The sequence below is a fragment of the Haemaphysalis longicornis genome, unplaced genomic scaffold, assembly GCF_048455015.1.
Source record: "Haemaphysalis longicornis isolate Haplotype H1 unplaced genomic scaffold, Haemaphysalis longicornis Haplotype H1 scaffold_8, whole genome shotgun sequence".
Classification (NCBI taxonomy): domain Eukaryota; kingdom Metazoa; phylum Arthropoda; class Arachnida; order Ixodida; family Ixodidae; genus Haemaphysalis; species Haemaphysalis longicornis.
Genome location: NW_027526445.1, coordinates 188,290,436 through 188,312,454, shown reverse-complemented (window position 1 = coordinate 188,312,454; position 22,019 = coordinate 188,290,436). Strand labels below are relative to the sequence as shown.

The window sequence follows — 22,019 nt, the reverse complement described above, 5'->3', positions numbered from 1 at the left end:
TCTGCTACACTCCGCTTCATGGCGTCACAGAGATTACTCACGCAGGTAATGCGTCTAGGAGAAACCAGTGCTCGAAGAGCAATACTCATCATCATCATCAGCATCATCATCATCATCACCAGACTATCTGCGCCCACTGCAGTGCGAAGGCCTCTCCCATTATTCTCCTATTACTCCTGTCCTGTGCAAACTGTGACCAATTTATCACCGCAAACTTCTTTATCTCATCTGCCCTTCTAACTTTCTGCCGCCCACGACAATGCTTGCCTTCTCTAGGAATCCACTCTGTTAGCCTTAATGACAAACGGTTATCTTGCCTTCGCATTACATGCCCCACCCACGTCCATTTCTTCCTTATTTCTACGAATATGTCCTTAACATGCGTTTGTTCCCTGACCCACTCCGCTCTCTTCTTGTCCCTTAATGTTACACCTATCACCTCCCGCTCCATTTACCGCTGAGTCGTTCTCAATTTCAGTTGAACCCTTTTAGTGAGCCTCCAAGTTTCTCCCCGTAGGTGAGTACCCGTAAGATGCAGCTGTCATACACTTTCTTCATCAGGCACAATGGTAGGCTGCCATTCATTATCTGAGAATGTTTGCCGTATGCACTCCACCTCATTCTTATCCTTCTAATTATTTCTGCCTCATGGTTGGGATCCGGGGTCACAACTTCGCCTAAGTAGATATATTCGCTTACCACCTCATCTCTGCCATCCCGAGGTTATTTATCATTAATTTGGTTTTCTGCACATTAATTTTCAGGCCCATGGTTCTACTCTGTCAGTGCGGAAATCATGCTTTGCAATTCATCCCCGAGTTACTTAGCAAGGCAACGTCATCAGAAAGTCTGAGGTTACTGAGGTATTCCCCATTAACATTTACTCCCACCTGTTCCCAATCCAACGTTCTGAATACTTCTTGTAAACATGCTGTAAACAACATTGGAGATTGTATGTCCTTGTCTGACGCCCTTCTTTATAGGTATTTTACTGCTCTCTTTATGGAGGATGATAGTAGCTGTGGACCCATTGTAAATATCCTCTAGTATTCTTACATAATGCTCATGACTGCTGAGGTTTCGACCGAGTCAAATGCTTTCTCATAATGTATGAAGGCTATATATAGGCGTCCAGTATACTCAGCGCACTTCTCTATCACCTGATTGATCGTGTGAATATGCTCCATTATTGAACAGCCTTTATGGAACCCTGCTTGCTCTTTAGGTTGACTGAAATCTAAGGATGCAGAAATTCTGTTAGCGATTATCTTGGTAAGTACCTTGCAGACGCCTGACAGTAAGCTGATCGGCCTGTAATTTTTCAAGTCATTCATGTCAACTTTCATATGGATTAGGATGATGTTCGCGTTCTTCCAAGATTCCGGTACACTTGCGGTCATTAGGCATTCCGTATACAGGTTTGCTAGTTTTTCAAGTACAATTTATCCGCCATCCTTCGAGAGGTCTGCTGATATCTGATCCTCACCAGCTGCTTTGCCCCCTTTCATTTCTTTCAGAGCCTTCCGTACTTCTTCGGTCGTTACTGATGGGATGTCTATCTTCTCTGAACCACTTCCTCATTCGGTATTATCCTGGATGTCCCGGCTACTGTACAGATCTCTATAGAACTCCTCGGCTACTATGACTATTTTATCCCTAATTGGAATGACACTGCCTTGGTTGTCTTTAAGTTCATACATCTGATTTTTCCCTATGCCTAGATGCCTCTTCACTGCTTTCAGGCAGCCTCCGTTCTTTACAGCATGCTCAATCCTCTCCATATTATACTTCCGGGTATCAGCTGTCTTAAGCTTATTGACCAACTTCGGAATCTCCGCTAAATATATTTTTTCAGCTGGTGTTCAGCCGTTTCCTAATTAAATCTTTCGACTCCTGGGAACGTTTCTCAGTATCCTGTCTAGTGATTTTACCTGCGATTTGTATTGCACATTTCGAGATAATGCGCGTAAGATTGTCGCTCGCTTCCTGTGTCGTCACCTCTGCTTCCTCGGTTAGACCTGAATATCGGTTCTGCACCGCCATCCTGAATTCTTCAGCTTTCGGTCTTACTGTTAGCTCATCAGTCGGCTTCTTTCGTACTAGCTTGTTACGGTCCCTCCTCAAATCTTGCCTAATTCGAGATCTTACCATACGGTGGTCACTACACCTTACCCTAACTAGTATTTCCACATCCCGCACGACGCCAGGGTTATCGCATAATATGAAGTCTATTTCATTTTTATGCTCCCCATTCGGGCTCTTCCATGTCCTCTTCCGGCTCTCCCGTTTGCAGAAGAAGGTATTCATATGCGTAGGTTATTCCGTTCGACGAACTCGACTAGTAGGTTCCCCCTGCTATTTCTACAGCCCAGACCTTAGTTCCCAACTGCCTTGTCTCCAGCATGATTCTTGCCTACTTTAGCATTGAAGTACCCTATAACTACGGTATATTGCGTTTTTTACTTTACAAATTGCCGATTCCACACCTTAACAGAAGCGTTCCTCTGCCTGGTCGTCGTAGTGAAACGATAATAATAATATTAATAATAATAAGAGCAATAATATGGCGGCTTTGAGTAAGGACGGCCTCTCATGCGCGCACTGCTCTTAACACTCTGACAATATTGTGCCATCAGTGGCCGGGAAAACGTCGCATCTCAATACAGCCATGGTCTTACGGGAGCCTTCAGGGTCAGCTACATGTTCCTCACATGAGATTCAAGCGAAACACGCCAGTGGAAGCAACCAGATTTTTGGTTCTTGAACACTTCGAGAACTCTTATCCCAATCACCTTCAAAATTTTTACGGATGGCTCAGTCGATCCGCACACAGGGGTTAGTGCAGCGGCGTATGTCATTCCTGATGCCCAGGTTTCCTGGTCAGCCCGCCGGGATCATGTGGTGTCCTGCACCACATCCGAGTGCATTGCCATCGCGGCTGCGTTGAGAAAACTTAAGTCATATAAGCCGCAGGAAGTTCTAATTCTGACCGACTCAAAAGCAGCAGCGTGGGATTCCCACTAAAAACGACTGTCAGCATTCCTTGCGGCATGTGCAAAAACTCAGCAGCAAGAGTTTTAATGTGCAGTTTCAATGGATTCCATCCGATGTTGGCGTCAAGGGAAACGAGGCCGCTAATCACATGGCATGGAGTGTGCTGCAATTTGCACCGACGGTTAAAGTTTCACCCAATCACTGGAACGACTTCAGGCGAACATTGGCCGAGCATTTCAAGTCCTTGGGAAATCCCTATCACCAGCCTTGCGTCACAAAGGGACTTACAAGATCGGAGGCAACATTGCTGTACCGCATCCGAACGGGCTCAGCAATGACCACAGCATGGTTATTCAAGGTGGGCCTCATGCGATCACCTCTGTGTTCGTCATGTGCAGCGATAGGCAATGTACACCACTACGTAATGTGCTACCCAGAGCATGACGTCAAGTGGACTGCAATGCTCTTAGCGGTTGGAAAGCTGGCAGCCCCACACAGCACTCTGGACCACATCGTCTTTCCAAGGGGACATTGGTTGCTCCGCAGAGACGTGTCGCACCTTTTCCTAAGCTTCCTTTAGGAGGCGGAACTGGCACACTCGTGGTGAAAGGACACTACCATTGGCTAACTATGAGGAGCTTGGGCGGAGCAACTGCTGGCATATCCAGCCAGGCTAACCCCGCCCGATCCCACACAACAACAACCACCACCACGTCCCCTGGAGACGGCGCCTCGAGATTGCAGGTTTGCACTGACGCTCGTGGACTACTTCTGAATGGCCTGAAGTGCGGTTGTGCAAGTTGCTACAAGAACCGTGAACGCGTTCCTGCTCAATATCTTTGCGACGGAAGGATATCCGGAAGACATAGTCTGCGATATTGGGCCCCAGTTCACCTTAAAAAAATTTATCAACTTCCTAAAAGAACGAGCGATCCACCTGTCGCATTCATCTGTTTATTACATGCAGCCAAATGGACAGATCGAATGGTTCAACCGCAACTGGTTCGTCTGGAACAGTGTTCGCTGCGAACTGCTGTACGAGATTATCTCGCCGCTTACAGGTGTACACCACACGCCACAACAGGAGTGGCCCCTGAGGTACTGCTTCATGGAAGGCTACCCAGAACAAAGCTTGACATCCTCGGCTTATCGCCCGAGTCGTTGGCGAAGACACCCTACTAGGAACTGGCCAAGCTTCGACAGCGTGTCAAGCACAGGCAACAGTACAGCAAAGCCTACACCGACAGGAGGCGAGCGGCAAAGCCAACAGTGGGGCGGTAGGAGACATGGTGCGGGTGAAGAAACCATCTGTTTCATTCAAGGGTGACACCTCTTTTTCGAAGCCAGGGGAAGTCATCGAGCCACGTGGTCCAGCATCCTTCCTCCTCGATGACGGCAGAACATGGAACGCGGCAAACTGAGCAAGTTACCTGCTCGTCGCACGGGCAACAATGGACTTCAGCAACATCCCGTTTAGCATGACTCGTCACTTCATCATGACCCCGGCGATGCGATACATCTCGCTGCCACATGGCACCCAGCGTCGACCGAGGCAAGTGTTCCCGCAGCACAACCTGTGCCTAGGCAGGATACGATCCCGCTTCGCCAACGAGGTCAGCCGCAGAGCAGTGTCCTGCATCAGAAACTGTGCAACGTCCACCCGTGAACACTATGGAACAACCAGTTGTGTCGTGCCCACTAGGCCTTCCTATTCAACCGCAACGAGAAAGACGGCCCCCGGCTAGATAAGGACACGAACTGTGAAGGTGTTCACGTTGGGTGTTGTAGTACGGCTTCGTACATCAGCTGGCATTATTCAAGATTGTTTCACCGACATTACAGTGCTTTTCATGGCACTGTCTTATGTCTATTATTCTGTCTTGCTTACCTGCCCTGTGTATTAGCGCTTAGTTTTATGGTGAAATGTTTGCGTTTTGCTATTTATCAATGTCCTTTTGCGTTTCACGAGCGGGCTGCTACATTCGTGACCTACCATTGCGTCTTTTCCTCGCTGGTAGATTACACTTCCTCCGCTTTTATTTTTTTCATCCCAGACAAGGACATTGCAGCATTTCTTGAACTTTTTTTTGCAAAATATGGAATCGTTTAGAACGTAGCCGAGACGCAGATCCAGCACGTATATTTAAAGGTATGAAGAAGTACCCCAGCCCCATATAACTGTTCTATACTGATCAGGTAACTGTGAAACTTCGTCGAAAGATTTTTCTCTATTTCTCGACCTGAATTATGACATTCTCAGCCGCTTGAATGACGCAATTTGAGCTATGTAGGGGCTATTGGTTGGCTTCCTCTGCGTTACAGCAGGGAACGCATTCAATTGCCAAGCCACTTTAAACAGACTCGCAACAAAGCAAAGCAAAAAGTGAAAGGCGTATCTGCAGCGACGAGCACATAACGCACTCCAATATTATGAATAACCATGCCTTTTGAAGTGCTTCCAGGCACAAAGTAGCAAGTGAAATCATTTATCGAACATGTTGCAGGGTCCCTTAGGCCGGCGATCACACTACGTGCGATTAACCAGTTACACTCTAAATAAATTCGTTCAACCATCCGTCTCAAATCGCACGTGTGGTCATGTCTTGTGTAATCAAAGTTCCAAGAATTACTTGTATAGACACGACCTGTTCCGATGCCTTTAAAATACTATCCCATTCGCCGGCATGCGTCCAGCAAATGCGCCGCTATATCGAATGGATTTTGTTTCCTCTCAAAATTGTTTCTTTTTAGATACTTGGAACTTGCGAGCCCGTCACACTCGTATTCCAGCTGCGCCGCAGCAGTGATTAGAGTAACAAGAGTACGTTGCTATCAAATCATGCTGGAGATTCACTCAAATGGCCGCAGCTTGCGCGCAGATGCCGCGCTTCTAGAGAAATGCTCTGCGGACAAACACGCAGCACGAACTTCGCGCAACCAACTTTGCAGTGAGTAGGTAAGTATCTGTTTCGCCATTTTAGACGGAACAGGTTGGAATGACGTGTTCTGTTTGCCTTGTTCGTAATTTTACACAATACCAGGCCGCTATTAGTGCCTTGACCCTTTTCAAGTGTACGCTAGTTCTCTAGGCTAGGTCCTTTCGAAACTGCCAGTGCGTTGTTCATGGCTAAAGGGCTTGATCGTTGAAGAAGTCGACAGAGCTGTTGAGAACAGCACATAAAAAATGGATGTCTTTACTGGTGCAGGCGGACGACGTTTTTTTTTCTGTTACTTAATAGAGCAAAATCAAAATCATGTAGAAATGAAGAGGTGTAGTAACCACAAGCGTCGGTTTTCCCGCGGAAATGGCTCTGACAAGTGTCATGTTTCGCACCAGAAATGCCAGAGAAATCTTTTTTTTCTGTTTCAGTCTGAGCCCCTGCACCTAAAGTTAGGTTTTTTTATCGAGAACATGAAATATGGCCCTGTCAACTGTTTCCCTTGTTTACTAAGAATATCCCTAGAAATCTACTGCTAATCACACCAACTTGTATATCCTTGAAAAGGTGTTAATGGCGATAAGTAGAAAAATCCTGTTAAAGCGTTAGAAAAAGTATTATACGCCTTAAAACGTAGCGGAACCGAAGAGAAAAAATTAAAAACTTGAAAAGCCAATTTACTGGGTGACGGTAGATAACCTGGAAGGCTGTAGCATGTAGAACGTCACGCAGGGCTATGTACTTGTATTTATTGTCATCTTTGGTATTGCTACAAATTTGTGATTTCTGCGGCATACGCTGATTTCTTCGGTTGCAACATTCGACAAATTGTCGCCGTAGCTAAAATCTATGCACGATCGTTGTTCAGCTGTTCAGGAACTTCTATTGGGGTGGAACTTCGAACTGATTTGCTCTAAACAACCTAAGTGAACCATTTCCTGCGCGGTTAATAAATGTCCACATTGAATTATCCAAACAAAATTGCAGGGATGGTGTCATCACGGCCAACGCTTGCGAATGCAGGGCCATGAATTTCTTCCGATCGCTCTTGGGTGTGGCAGGAGATGACACACTGTGCACGTTCCAGTTCTGTTTTTTGGATTGCTCAGCAGAGGTGTCCGCACAAGCGGCGTCATTGACCTGTTGAAAGCCTCGGATGAATGGTGTCTTGGGAAGCTTACGTCTGTACACTACCTATCTACAGGTCTTAGTTCATGAGAATCGTCATAGTACTGCAGTTATAAAGGAACCGCGGAAGCACTGATAAAGGAACCGCGAAGAGATGTTTTGGCTTATGTGCAGTTTTTGGAAATGGGAAATATTATACCAAAGTTCAAATTACCTGTTTCGCACAGTATCCAGTTGATCTCATTGTCATCTCTGTTCTATTCTTTGTTAATCATAGGCAACCCGCTCTTAAGGATTTCCAACTGTGCATGGCTTTCTTATAGCGTCACAGTATTCATGTAGAATTGCCCGTGCCCGTTGCTCTTTAGGGGTCATAGTAAACGAGGGCGGTACACCTACCATTGTGTGTGGAGTCCTTTTTTTTTAAATTCTGGGCCAGTCCCAAGAGTGTATCTTCTATAGCTGCGCATGTTCCACGTGTGGGGTTTTGTTCGCGGGAACGACAATTCCTGTCATCCAAGTCATATACAGCTGCATTGTAAAAAAAGAGAACCAAGAAGAGAAAGCGAGAGAGGGAGATGCGTTTAGGACAGGCTAAAAGATCAGACGTGTAAATAGCGGGGTTTCGTGCTACAGATGGGGGAAAAGTGTATACGTTGAGCTGAAAAAGAAAGGAAAACATTAATATACACACGCGCACACAGAGAGACCTGTGTACATGCACAGTTTAATAAATTATCCACTTGCTACAATACCCAGCCCGACTCTTGATTAAAGTGACAGTTGGTGCTGTGTGTAAAGAAACAAAAAGTAACTCATGTACATACACAAAACATGTATGCTCACCCAAGCTGTCGCGAAACCACCCCGCCTGCTGATGACAAATATTGGAAGTGCTACGCCGCTAGAAAAAGGAACACAACGTATTCCATGGCACATGCTGACGGCAAATTTCCCCAATAGCGACATATTGTCTGCGTGGATGCCTACTAATAGGGTTACATACCGTTAAGGCTATTTACTCTTACCCTAATATGGGCATAGCACAGCCCCACCACAGTTCACTGGCCAACGCTTAACCGTGGGAACTCCAGTGTCGTCCGAGTCCCTCTCATACATTAACAAGGAGGAGCCCATACACGAAGCGGGGCAGTTGCGACGCTTTGGAGGTATTCCGTCAAGCTCGGCATAACGCCACATTTTGGGGCTAACGTTGTTAACAGGCAGCCTCAGCATTACAGGCAATAAGTTCGACTCTGCTTCTCATGTCGTTCAGCTCATATTACTTACACGCAAGGGCTGTTTTGGATCCTTGGTGAGGTCGCAGTCAATCTGTGCGTGCAATTAAACCTCTTCTGGTGTTTCTTCGGAACACAAGACTGGACATGAATGAATACCCTGCGTGGGACTCAGGATCTTCTGTGCGACATCCGACACCTTTTCTTCTAGAATGATTATTTTTGCTCCTTTTTACCATATGGCGTAGCAGGCAGCGCAACGGCTCGACTAACATCGCCATTTATCTTTAAATTTATTATCTCTCTGAAAGCAGTATCTACGCACAGATGTATACTGGCGGATAATTTCACCTGGATTATCCGTTTCGTAAGTGATGAAAACTCGCACAATGTAACCAACACATATTTACAAAGCTTGATTGAGTGAAGTCGCTGATTCCAGTAAGTGGAGAATATTCGAGCCACTTGAGATTTTTGTATCAGTGTCTTGTTACACGCCGCGGTGGCTCAGTGGTTAAGGCGTTACGCTGCTGAGCACGAGGTCGCGATTTCGATTCCCGGCCGCGGCGGCCGCTTTTCTGATGGAGGCGAAAAGCAAAAACGCCCGTGTGTACGAGGTTTCGGCGCACGTTAAAGATCCCCAGGTGGTCAAAATTAATCCGGAGCCCTCCACTACGGCGCGCCTCATCGCCTGCGTTGCGTCGCCGCGTTAAACCCCACAACCAATCAATCAGTGTCTTGTTTGACAATTAAAAACTGACAGCGATCATGAATATTTATAAAAAGCAAAAAGTCGTTTCGTCGCCCGTACGGTAGCGTTGTTCACGGGTCTTTTTATTTATTTATTTATTAAACATTCATTGCCGGTGTAAGTTTTTAATTGCTGTCATGCGTTTTCCCTACAAAACGGCCTTCCGTCCAACTCTTGATTTCAGTGTCTTGTTTGGTGACCGTATAAAACAAAGGCAGTGATACAAAAGTACAGCGTTCGTCCCGTGTGCAGAAGGTGCCATATTCTAATCCGCGTGCCCCCCGGGCACTCGCCGGATTGTTAATGGGTCGAGTGAGGACCCTTTGGGTAGAATGTGTCCAATAAGTCGAATGGGTCAGTGGTCGAGTGTGGACCCTTGAAAAGGTGTTACAGCCTGGAAAGCTGCCTTTAGCGTTGAGAGGGTCCCCTGACCTATGCCTTTCTGTCCGTGCCCCCTGCCCATATACAACATCGGATTGCCGGACAATTAAGAAGTCTTGCGTTTGTGTTATGCCGCAGGGGGTTACGAGCTGAGCGCTGATACTGTGTTTCTGGAAGTCACCATTTGCAATCGTTTCCGTCGGTGGGGAGCAGACATACAGGTAAAATGAGTCCAAGCGACGCCCCGGCCTGGCAAATGGCCCTAGTGCAGGACTACAACGCCTGCAATCTTGACCCTATTTGTACGCGAAATCACCCCATGGAATGGGCAGGCTGAAAATGCAACTTTCTTATGATAGCCTGTATTCGGGCAGCTTTGTAAATAACGACCAGTGCGCTGCCTCTGTCATCGTCATTGTTGTTGTGAAATGTTATATTTAAAAGGACGCCACGTTGGCTTAAAAGGGGAGTGGGAAGAGAAGCAAAGATAAAGCTACTCAAGCACGACTGTGCGTCCCGCGAGCCTGATGCAGGCTGGATCCAGATCTCGAAGGAGGGCCCCTGAAACCTCCAAAGTGACCTTCCCGGAGCGGACAATGGCCCCGACAGTCGCACAACCGACGCGCCGCGTAGCCAGGCCGCATTCAGGACATTTTAGTTGTTCGGTGGGTGGGCCCGGGTCGACCTCAGTCAGTAAAAACATTAGTATACGCCAATGCGTTAGGCCGCCTCTGAAGCGGGGCCAGACACTTGGTGCCTTACTCAGCACATTAAGAGAAAAATTGTTCCAGCTCAATGAGCCATCAAAAAGGGCGACAGGAGTACCAGTAAGGTACAAGAAATGAGCGCCTTGAATTGAGAAACTGCGACAAATAATTGCTCAAGTTGAAATGAGGGGATTTGGGCTCCACATGCAAAACAGATAACTGAGAACAGGGGAACTATATTGGTAACTTGGGGTTGCCGACAGAAACGACTAGAAGTAGCGGAAAACAAGATCTCCATGGATGATTAGAGAGGCCTTAGTCTAGCAGAGGACGCAGATAGGCAGATAGTTATGACGGTGATGACGATGACGATAATAATTGCAAATATGTGAGTAAACCTCCTTAGATTTAAAAAGTGCAAAGTGCACTAAACGTTTTCTTGTATTTCATTCCAGAAGGAAGTACTCCCCGCAGTCTGAACACACGAGCAGGAAGTCAACCGCGAGAGGGCAACCACTGCGACATCCACGTCTGCAAACACAACGCAATTACTGATGTGCTAACCCATGCTCCCGGTTTCCAGCACACTGCGCCCACCTCTATAAAAAACAAAACCTCGCTTCAGTACCCCTTCACTACATGGCAATCACAATTCGAACTATAGACTGAAGACGTGGTACGTGGCAGGCTAAAGCCTTAAACAGTTGCTATTGCCAACAAATTACCTTAGGAACCATTTACGTTTTATAGGTTGAGAGAGCCATCTTCTTCCTAACAGATTTAACCACTTCGAACGCAGCACTAGGATCAGTTCCTCAGCATCAACTCGAAGAAAAACCCTTGGACACACAAAACGAAACAGAAACGAAGTCGCACAACCACTTCCAGTGCCCACCGCAGAGCGTTTTCCCTAAAGGGCTGAAGATTGTGCAACGTAATTTCAACGTAGTGTGGCTACATTTCATTCCCCCCCCCCCCCCCCACAAGAAGCCAAGACGCAAAACAATGTCTTCACTGAGGATCAAAATTGTTTTTGTTGTGCTGAAAGCTCTGGTGACCGCTTACGACGTCTTCACGTTGCCGTTTTACTTTTTTATTCAGAAGCCGTGGGTGTACTGGCGTATGAAATGCCAGTGCTTTGCCAAACCCGCCATCGAAGGGGATCCGTCATCGCCTTACCGCCGAATGTCAGTTCCAGAGCTCAAAAGCTTGAAAGGCGTCAAAACTTTGGCCGAAGTTACCCGGAGGTCCATCCGCTTGTATGCCAAGCAGCCCTGCCTCGGAACAAGACCTGTTTTGAGCCGCACCGAGGTCAAGCAAGCGACTGGAAAGGTGGTAAAGAAGCTAGTTCTCGGAGACTACGAGTGGCTGACGTTCGAAGAGGTCGACCGTAAGATCGATGTCACTGCTCGAGGCTTGCTGTCCATAGGAGCGAAGCCCGGTCACTTCCTGGCCATCTTCGCTGAAACACGAGTCGAGTGGTTTTTGACGGCGCAGGCTTGCTTCCGTACCAACATCCCTGTGGTGACCTTGTACGTGACGCTGAGTAACGACGCCCTCGTGAGCGCCGTGAACGAGACGGAAGTGACACACTTGGTGACGTCTTCAGAGCTCCTCCCACGACTACTAAGCGTCGTGAAAAATATGCCTTCACTGACGCACATTGTCTACATGGAGGATAACAACTCTGGAATGGCTGCGCCAACAATTAAAGGGCCACAGGTGAGTACCAGTTTAGGGAATCTGATAGAGCCTCTGTCGAAGCACTCTTATGTTTCACTACAACGTGATTCACGACCCAGTATACTAACCTACGCAAGCCCGAAACAGACACATGCATCAGCTGGCGCGAAGAGCCTTGCAGTGTGCGATCATTACTGTAGTCTATGCGAATCACGCAGTTTTAAACCATTTTATTATCATCGAGTCAAAGTAGCTCCATCTTCACCATCAGCAGCAGCCTACTTATGTACGTTCAACGACGTCTCACATACCTGCAAACACGCCTGTCCTGTGCTCACTGAACTCATTATTTGTCTACAAATTTTCTTGATTCGTCCCTTCATTGACTCCTCAAGTTCTAGTCATGCCTCTCAAAATCAATTCGTTCCCCTATGGGTCAATCGCTTCCGTCCGTATTCCGTCTCGGCTGCAAGACGTTGAGGTCCGCCGCGAGCGTCGCTCCTGTAATACTGTAACTACTAACCCGCAATATGTATTGATTGTATATCCTTTTTATGCATAGTGGTGTCCCTCTGTTATTGCAAAGTACTTGTCCAGTGGAGGCCAACCTATGCCACTTCTACGCCGGAGTACTGTTTTGTGGTTAAAATTAATGCTGACAGCCTGTGCACGGCCGTCGACCAAGACTATGTCGACCACAAACAAATCTCAAGCATCCTAACGACAACACACACGCTGTGTGCGTGCTGCCCTGCTCTGTGCTCGTGTAAGGGTCTTCAAGGCTGTGTTGCACCGTCCTTGAGAAAATATGTTATTATTCTTAACGTGCGACTTTGTGGTCGTTGAAGAGGAGTTGAAGACGCCGCATATGCACCACCCCACGTTTCATTAGAGTAATTTATACGGCTGTGTAATAATGAGAAGTATAGGGAAGAATGTTCAGTAAAAAATGTTGAAGGACCTTTATTAGTGTGCAGTAATGAAAAGCAAATCTGCTACATACGCTATCAATTTTTTTCCTCCAGTGCAGGTAACGATCAAAAATAACTCCTAAGTATGTAGTAGAACATACATTTTAAATTCTACAATGTTCTATAGCTAAGCAGAGTGTGTCAAAACTCCGGTGCTTTGATCTGGAAAGAAAAATTACGTTTTGATTGACTAGTTGTAGTTGGTGAAGCTTTTTTTTAACCGTTCACCTACACAACTAAAGCAGTGTCGTCGGTGTACATTAAACTCCTGAAAAAGCAACGGACTCAGGAAGGTCATTTATGAAAATAGAGAATAAAATTGGCCTCAACACCAAGTCTTGAAGTACTCCACCCGTGATCGCTTCATACCCATAATTAAAAATACCAATTACTTTCTATTGTCTGGATGATAAATAACCAAAAGAACCTGTTTGATCTATTCACGAATCGATATGTTTCCAACTTCTTCAACAACACTGTAAGGGAAACCATATCAAATGCTTTCCTCGTATGTAAAAAGATTTCTACTGCGATTTTGTTGTATCGCGGTTTGTTTTTCTATTGCCTGGTTCATGTCATGAATGGCACTAAATATTCAGTAGCCCTTCTTTTATCCATCGTGTTCTCTAGGCTGTCGCATACGTGGTTAGCTACAACCTTTTTACACAGCTCCGGCTCAACCGAGAGTAAGCTGATGGGTCAGTATGCGTAAGCTGTTTGACATCGACCTTCGTGTTAGTAAGAACCATGATGAAATTTTTTTCAGGTAATGTCCTCCTAAAGTTCGCAGGCATGCGAAATATAAATTTGCAGGCTATTCTAGTTCAGCGTTTTCTGCCTTTTCAGTAAGCTACGTCCATTCCATCATTTTCCCCGCTTTTCCTGTCTTCATCCCCTTGAGTGTCTTTATACCTCCTCTTACTTCTTATGGGGGCCTCGCGAACCACACTGGTATATTAAGTGGTGACCCATGACCTAGGCTTTCTACAGGACAGTTTATTATAGTAGCGTTCCTATACTTTTTTTATCTCATGTCAATTACCCTTAGCGTTTCTGAAGGCATGCATTTTTTGTTTGGGAATAGCTAACGTCTTCTTAGTAGCTCTTAAGCTTCCTCCTTTTTCGAACTTTTTTTTTATTCTTTGCCATGTTGTACGCTTGCATGCCACTAACCTTGCTCCGGTAATTGATGTCGAATCCTCCGTGAATTCTATTCTATCCACCATTGTTACGACTTTGCAATCGTTGCTTTCGAAATAATTTCTTTCCCTAATCTTGCTCTTTGAGCTACTTCTGACTCTGTGATTATCGCCATCAGGTTAAAATATACTGCGTTTTGGCTGTCCTTATTCTAGAGGGTTAAAGCCGCGAATTTCTTCCAGAGGGAGTGTGGCTTCCTACTTTCCGGCCATTTCATTTCTTTCCTTTTGAGATACAGCGTTATTCTGCTTCCCGCAAGCCAGTGGTCGCTATTCTTCGCTTTGCCCAGCAACTGAGCATCATGCACAAAACTCGGATTGTCACTTGGAAAGAAAACGCTTTTTTGTTCTTGATTATGCCGTTGTGGAATTTACCTTACTATCTCCTATTTCTTCGTTCCCTGAAGAATGCTACTAACATCTCTTGGTCAGCTCCCTCCCCCATTCTAACCAGAGTATCACCTCCGGTAATCCAACAACCTATTCCGCAGTTTCCTTTCCCCGTTCGCTAACTTATTCCTCACATACTTTTGCCCTAAAGTCCCGCATTACTAAAGAGCACCGCGCTATCATTTTCTTCACAGCTGATATCACAAAAAACATCAACACCCTTTTCACCTTCCCTGAATGCCTTGTATAAGCTTTAACATCTGCCTCTTATTTAACTCAATCACAACGGCTGCGACTATTCCGTTAATGCCGAAGGATTCCGTAACACTCGCTGCCCTCTCTCTCGCTCTCTCTCTCTCTCGCTCTCTCTCTCTCGCTCTCTAAGAATAAACCAGGCCAATGCTGCCTCCTTTCTAGGTGACTTCGGTAGCACAGAATGCCCCTCTATGAAGCCTTCACCTCTTTTAACCTTGCGTATTCCTACAATATCCCAGGTATTGCCCGAAAGCTCGTTTAATACCACAACTAATCTCCCCCCCCCCCCCCTAGAAAGAGTTCACGCATTCAACGCTGCTAGATTCGAATTACAGAAGCGTCCTGTCAGGACAAAGACATCCAGCACCCCCTGCCGTATCGCTGGCCTGACCACCGTGGTGGTCATATGCTCTACAGCTTCTGAAGACGGAAGACCAAGGGTCCGGGTTGTATCACGGTGACGTTGTGGCCAAGTACTACAGTAGGATGTCCATAACCTGTTCTGGAAACATAGTGCTGTATGTACCCTATAGGACCTGACTAGCATGTCTGCATTGTCTAGTGTAGCCTATCAGGTATCAGGGATGACATTTTCTTCCAGATTAAGTAACTCTCCAAATCTCGGGATGGGGTACATGCCCTCCGTGGAACTTGGAGGTCGACTTGTGAATTATAACTGAAACGTTGTGGCCTGCGGCCAGAATATATCGGGTCAAACTTCTTTTGCAGATGTACGAATTATAGGTCTAAATTTTAATTATTTCAGGGCCATTCCCGGTATACCGTGTAATTCCCCTGATTTCGTCCGAGACAAACAGGGGAAGCCAAAGAACCATTTTAAAGGGCCGGCGTCAGAATATAAAAGCAAGCACATTATCCCCATATACCTAACAAGTCCATCACAAAGCTTACAAAAAATCCGCAGACCCTTTCCCACAGGATACAAAGGCCACATTGGCGAACTCACAGTCAACTTCGCGGTAGTGGGCAGTTAACTTCCCTCCTTTAAAATAAATTTAGCCCCTATGATAACAAAAGCAGTCGTGCACACCATTCGATGTCCGTGGTTCTGTATGAACCTAATCAGATAGCGTCTGTGGTCAACACCAGAAGAAATACGATAAAAGATTTTCAACCGTAGTATGCACGCATCCTGCATTTTCATCTGACATTTCAAAACTGTTTTCCCTCTGGAAACTTCCGAACCATTTCTCTTATGCCTCCACAGGCAAAATTGACTTTTGAAAACCTTTCCCATTACATGTGTTTTTTTTTTCTTCACTCCTTTCAACAGCTCTTGTCTTCCCACCGCAGGTCATTCCGTTCAGAAGCCTTGAACATCACGGAGCCAGCTACCAGACTCCTACATCTGCACCTACTCCTGACGATGTAGCAGTAGTCATGTTCACCAGCGGATCCACTGGAAAGCCCAAAGGCGTTATTTCAACTCACAGGAACCTCATCACGGCCATGAAAGGCTACGCTACGATAATTGAAACTTCCGGAGAGCGGCCCACCGAGCACACCTACATCGGTTACCTCCCCCTTGCGCACATGTTCGAAATGACAGTAGAGTCTGTATGCTTTGCCTCAGGCACACGCATTGGCTACTCTTCCCCCCAAACCCTTACCACCAATTCAGACGCTCTGGCTCTTGGCTGTCCCGGAGATATAAAACTGCTCCAACCGACATTCATCGCTTGCGTGCCGCTAGTCGCTGATCGAATTCGCCAAACTGTTTACGAAGCCGCAGCTTCTAAAGGACCTTTCTTTAAAACGGTGCTTGACTTCAGCATCCGCTATAAAAACTTCTGGCTTGACCTCGGATTCCGTACTCCACTGCTCAACCGACTAATTTTTAACAAAATCCGCCACGTTCTTGGCGGTAAGTTGAAGTTTATGGCCGTTGGTGCAGCGCCATTGTCAAACCAGACCCGCCGGTTCGTGCGAGCTAGTCTAAGCGTTCAAATCATTGAGGGCTATGGTCTAACTGAATCGGGTGGTGCAGCTACAATTATGGGCACCGATGACATGTCTCAAGGTCGCGTTGGAGCCCCGCTGCCGGGTTGCTACATCCGGCTTATTGACTGGCCGGAAGGCAACTACGGGATCAAGGACAAGCCTAACCCTCGGGGCGAGATCGTTGTCGGGGGCCCATGCGTCACTAAAGGATACTTTAAGAACGACGAGCTGACTCGGGAGTGCTACCGCGAAGAAGGTGGGATCCGCTGGTTCTACACGGGCGACATCGGAGAGATCTTCCCGGATGGTACGCTGAAGATCATCGACCGCAAGAAGGACCTGATAAAGCTTCAGTTCGGCGAGTACATCGCGCTTGGCCACGTCGAGGCCATCCTCAAGACGTGCCCACTCGTTGACAACGCGTTCACTTACGGCAGCACATTGCATACCTATCTCGTGGCGCTGGTGACTCCGAACGAGAAGCAGTTTCGACGTCTGGCTCGGGAACTCGGTAAGAACGCCTCGGCCACACTCGAAGAACTGTGCGGGGACTTCGATGTGACTGACGCTGCCGCGAAGGCTATTATGTCCCACGCGGCTGAGAATGGGTTGCAGAAGAGCGAAGTGCCAAGGAAAGTGAAGATTTGTGCTGAGCAGTGGAACCCAGAGTCCGGCCTCGTTACGCCGACGTTAAAGATTCGCCGGAAGTTTGTTCAGAATTTTTATCAACGTGACATCGATAAACTTTACTGTATATGAGATCATTGCAGTGAACACGTTGAGCGACAAGGTCGTCTTAAGAGTCGATGGCAGCTCCCATTTGGAGACATGAATGTGCCACCATTGTCAACGTTGAAGTCTTCCATAAAAATGAAAAACTGTTAACGTTTATTCTGCCTATCACAACCTACATATCTTCGTGATTATGTCGCAGAATAAATGGTGCCCGGCTTTTATGAATTTCTGATGGGATGTTGGCCAAGCATGGGCTTGATGGAAAGCGTCCTCTCAAGTTGATCAGTTCCGGATGAGGGATTCAACACTTTTTTGCTTCGATTCCTTAGGTTCCTTTACCCTAAAAAGTGTAAATATCCTTAACGGCGCTGAAACACAACTGTTTTCTGTAAATTTCACCAACTGCCAGGGAAAGATGACTTGTGGTTTATAGGCGCACGATGTTGGTAAAGTACTTTTTCTTGTCAGCTGCTCCACCCAACAGCGTACCCTCTCCGCCCACTGCTCCAGCTTGCTTCGGTTTACCAGTTGATATGGGCATGCGAAGGCACCCCAGACTTGCTCCCCTCTTTTTCCCCAACCTAACTTGAAAGCAGTGGAGGACTTCCTGGCCAGCAGAAACCCGGATACCTAGCTCAATCTGGTGCCCAATCGAGGTCAACCAGTCGTAGGTAGGGAATCCCTAACCAGGAATGCCTTTCATGGGACGAGGCCCCTAACATCAGCCTCTGCTCGAGATATGAACATTCCTGCTCTCTCTCTCTCTCTCTCTCTCTCTCTCTCTCTCTCTCTCTCTATCTATCTCTCTCTCTCTCTCTATGTATATATATATATATATATATATATATATATATATATATATATATATATATATATATATATATATATATATATATATATATATATATATATATATATATATATATATATATACTCTGTACTCTGGTACTCTGGTACTGGTACTCTGAAGAAAGGGAGTCCTCTCCCTGAAACGTCAATAAACTGATTTCTATTTTCTACGTCTTTCTCGTGTGTCTCTGTCTCTACTAATTTTATGTTTTCGCGCTCTGTGTGAGTTTTTATCTTTCCCGACTATATATATATATATATATATATATATATATATACGAGCGATAGAGAAGTCAAATTGAAAAACATAACAACACTTTTTCTAACGTTTCAACCTGGGGCCGGTCTTTTTTCAAAGATCTTTGAAAAAAGACTGGCCCCTGGTCGAAACGGTAACATAAATATTGTTATGTTCTTCAATTTGACTTTCTAACGTACAGTTAACCTTATAGCCAGTAAACTTTTCTCTTAACTTTATATATATCTCGCGAATAGAAATGGGGATTGAGGGGCTCGTTGAGTTAGGACAGAATGAGGCTTGGCAGTCAAGAAAACCTCGGAAAGCAAAGGGGAGAATGGGGTAGCGCATAAGCGCTAACCACATGCAGCAATTTTGCAAGCGACTTGGGGAACGACGCGACTAGCGACGAACTACTTTTCCCCGCGGACCAAGCCGCTCATCGAATTGCTCGGTTCTGGGTCGCCAGGAACAGTCGCTCGCCTCCCGGAAGTGGCCTCAGCGACTAACCAATAGCAGAGCCCCTACTTAAGCACGCAACCTCCCGTTGTTGAAGAGAACAGGGGGGAGATTTGGCGCGCGCACAAAATCCGCGCAGACGGCTTTTGCGATGGAGCGGCAAACAAAGCTTTGCATGGTAAAGCTTGTGTACATGCTGAAGCAGAAGCAAGAAAGCTCCCCCGCACACTGGGTTGAAAGTTAGCGCGCTGTGTGTCGTCGTCTGTGTTCATGTCCTCGTCTTTGCTGCCCTTCAATACGCCGCGGTCGAAACGTACATTTTAATGCAAACATCACAGCACGCACGGATTGCATTCTGCTACAGCAATGCATACAGTAGAGAATTTACTTAGGTTAAGTGCTTTTTTTCTGTTTGCTTTGCAGGATGCCGGCAAGCCGTTGTTTACAATGAATTCTTGCTGACTAGTCGATCCAAGGTGTTCGGCGATACGACGCCACGTCGGCTCCTTTGAATCGGTCGCTTCATACTTTTTATCCGTGATGTTCCACAGAAGCTCATGCTTTCGAACTTCTGCGATGAGCTATGCGTTGAAAATTTGCTTTTCGTCAGCATTCATGTTGGAGCCGAGAGACGAGGCGCAGAAGGAAACGTGCGCGCTATCGCAAACCCAAACCAGTTTTTAGGATGCAATGAAGTGCGAGAAGCAAGCTAGAACGGCGTAATACATTTTAGTCGTGTTTTTTATGACAAATGCACAAATAATCTCTTGCTGTCGCAATTATATTTTGTATTAAATGTTTGTAAACAACCAGCGTACCAAGCGCGTTACTATGCGCAGGGCGGCAACATTGCAATCGCCGTCCTCAGTTATGGTGGCCAGTACCTCAGTAGCTCGAGCCATCGCTGTCATGTGGTTGCCTCGGCGAGCGACTTCGGATCGCGACTGCGGATCCTAGTCGCGTCGCTCGTCGCGTCGTCGGAAAAATCGCTGCATGTTGTTAGCGCGATAGAAACAGATGAATTTTTGGAGACAGAAAGAAAGTGGTCAAAAAATGCCTGCCGGATGGGATCCGAACCCACGACCTCCAGAATACTCGTCTGGCGCGATGACCACTACGCTACCAGCGGGGCTGTTTCCCCACCAGTTTCTCGGCTATTTATGTTAACGTATTTTTTGTTTCCTGCACTTGGGGGTGGTAGCCAGAGCCACTCGAACCACTCGGAGTGAAACGGACCTTCTTTTTAACCCCCGGGCCGTGACTCGAGTGTCTACGACATGTCGAGTGTGCTCGACCAGCATTGAACCCTTTTAAGCTGCCTATGGCACCAAGACTACCAGAACAGAGGCCCTCTCTATACATGTAGCGAATCAGAATGGGAAATGGGGGGCTCATTGAATGAAGACAGAATAAGGGTAGGCCGTCAAGAAAACCTCGGAAAGCAAATGGGAGAATGCGGTGGCTCATAGAAACAGGTGAAGAAATTTTTGAGACAGAAAGAAAGTGGTGAAAAAATGCCCGCCGGGTGGGATCCAAACCCACGACCTGCAGAATACGCATCTGGTCCGATGAGCACTGCGCTACCAGCGGGGCTGTTTCCCTACCACTTTCTCGGCTATTTATGTTAAAGCATTTTTTTTTTTTGTTTCCTGCACTTGGGGATGGTAGCCAGCGCCACTCGGACTACTCGGGGTAAAGGGGGCCTTCTTTTTAACCCACGGGCTGTGACTCGAGTGTCTACGACATGTCGAGAGTGGTCGACCGGCGTTTAACCCTTTTAAGCTCCCTATGGCACCAAGACTGCCAGAACAGAGGCAGTCTTATATACACCAGGAAACCGTCCCGAATTAAGCAGCTTTCATAATGGCATCGGTAGTTTTCTAATATGTCAGACCCTGAAGCGAATTTCTGATGGTGCCATTAGAAAAGCACCTTTTGAGATTTTGAGGCTTTTCTACCTATTTCCGACCAACTGACCTTCGCGCATGCGCAGCGTATCTTGCAAGAGCTCAGCCTTTCTTGCCTCTACCCGACTCGCTTAACTGCTAACCCTGTGGTACTCCACAAAATACCTGGAAATAAAACTTAAATTGAAATCAAGAGATCGTATTTACAATTCGTAGGTACCCTGGGTAGCCAGCTAGCTGTAGCAGGTACGCCAGTTGGGTAGAAATCAAGCAGGCTGCTCCAGTGCTGGGGACGCCTCGCGCGCGGCAGTGCTGGGGTGCAAATTGCTCTCCATTTTTTATCATGCTTGAAGTGCGGGTATGCGTACCGGCATACCGCGTAACTGAAGGGAAGCTGTAGGAACGAAACGGAACTTACAAGGTTGGAACCAGACTACATTTAGATAAGAAAGCGTCTTAATTCTTTGACCCACGGCAAGGTGGCCATGATTTTGGAGGTCTACCAGTGAGTGTTTCTATGCACACGAAACTATAAAAAGTAAGGCAATGAGGCCCGACAAGATATGCAGACAACAAACAAGCTGAAATTAACAAAAAAGTGCAAAAAAAACTACCATTTGCAACTATAAAACGGCGCTACCTTCGCACGACCAAAGGACAAAAAAACACAACTCGCCTCGAAAGTCGCGCGAAGACCTCGCGACGTCGTTAGAAATGACAGCACAAGTTTGGGGATAATTGAGCGTTAAGGGAACAAAGTTGCCGCTTGATCTTGCCTACCCATGATTAACGAGTGGAAACACGTGGGTGGTTCACCACTGTTGTTTTTTTATTACAGCTCCTCGTCGGCCGATTGACCTATCACTCCAACTGTGCGAAACACCTCTCCACAGCGGCGGGGGGAAGGGACTGCTGAAGGCTTCGTGACGCCGCGGTCACGTATACTGCGCTTCTCTCATCCTTAGCAGGTGCTTTACTACAGCGAGGCTATGTGTAGCAAGAATGCAGCATATCGCGTCCGCTGACGTACACCGACAATTTTCCTCTTCTCCACCAGCGACGCCTCTTTCGCTGGTTACGAAAATACTGAAACGAGGTGTGTAGTGGCAAAACCTTTGCAAGCAACTAAATCTGGCACCATATTTCACACTTATCAACAAAGTTTAGCTTTTTTTTCTCTACATCCACAATGCACCGCAGAAAAGCATGTAGGCTATTGTGAACGGCGGCAAA

General features: G+C 46.6%; 1 protein-coding gene and 1 non-coding gene across 2 annotated transcripts; one reads left to right on the top strand and one right to left on the bottom strand.

Annotated features, from left to right (window-relative positions):
- Positions 1-5,811: 5,811 nt before the first annotated feature.
- Positions 5,812-18,109, top strand: LOC144149631 (long-chain-fatty-acid--CoA ligase 4-like). Its single transcript, XM_077681283.1, has 3 exons — positions 5,812-5,950; positions 10,594-11,860; positions 15,951-18,109. Exons 2-3 carry the CDS (start codon positions 11,144-11,146, stop codon positions 17,355-17,357), a joined length of 2,124 nt encoding a protein of 707 aa, XP_077537409.1. The 5' UTR covers positions 5,812-5,950; positions 10,594-11,143; the 3' UTR covers positions 17,358-18,109.
- Positions 18,110-19,935: 1,826 nt separating this feature from the next.
- Positions 19,936-20,008, bottom strand: Trnat-agu (transfer RNA threonine (anticodon AGU)). The gene has a single exon. It is a non-coding gene; the product is annotated as a tRNA-Thr (tRNA).
- Between the last annotated feature and the right edge of the window lie 2,011 nt (positions 20,009-22,019).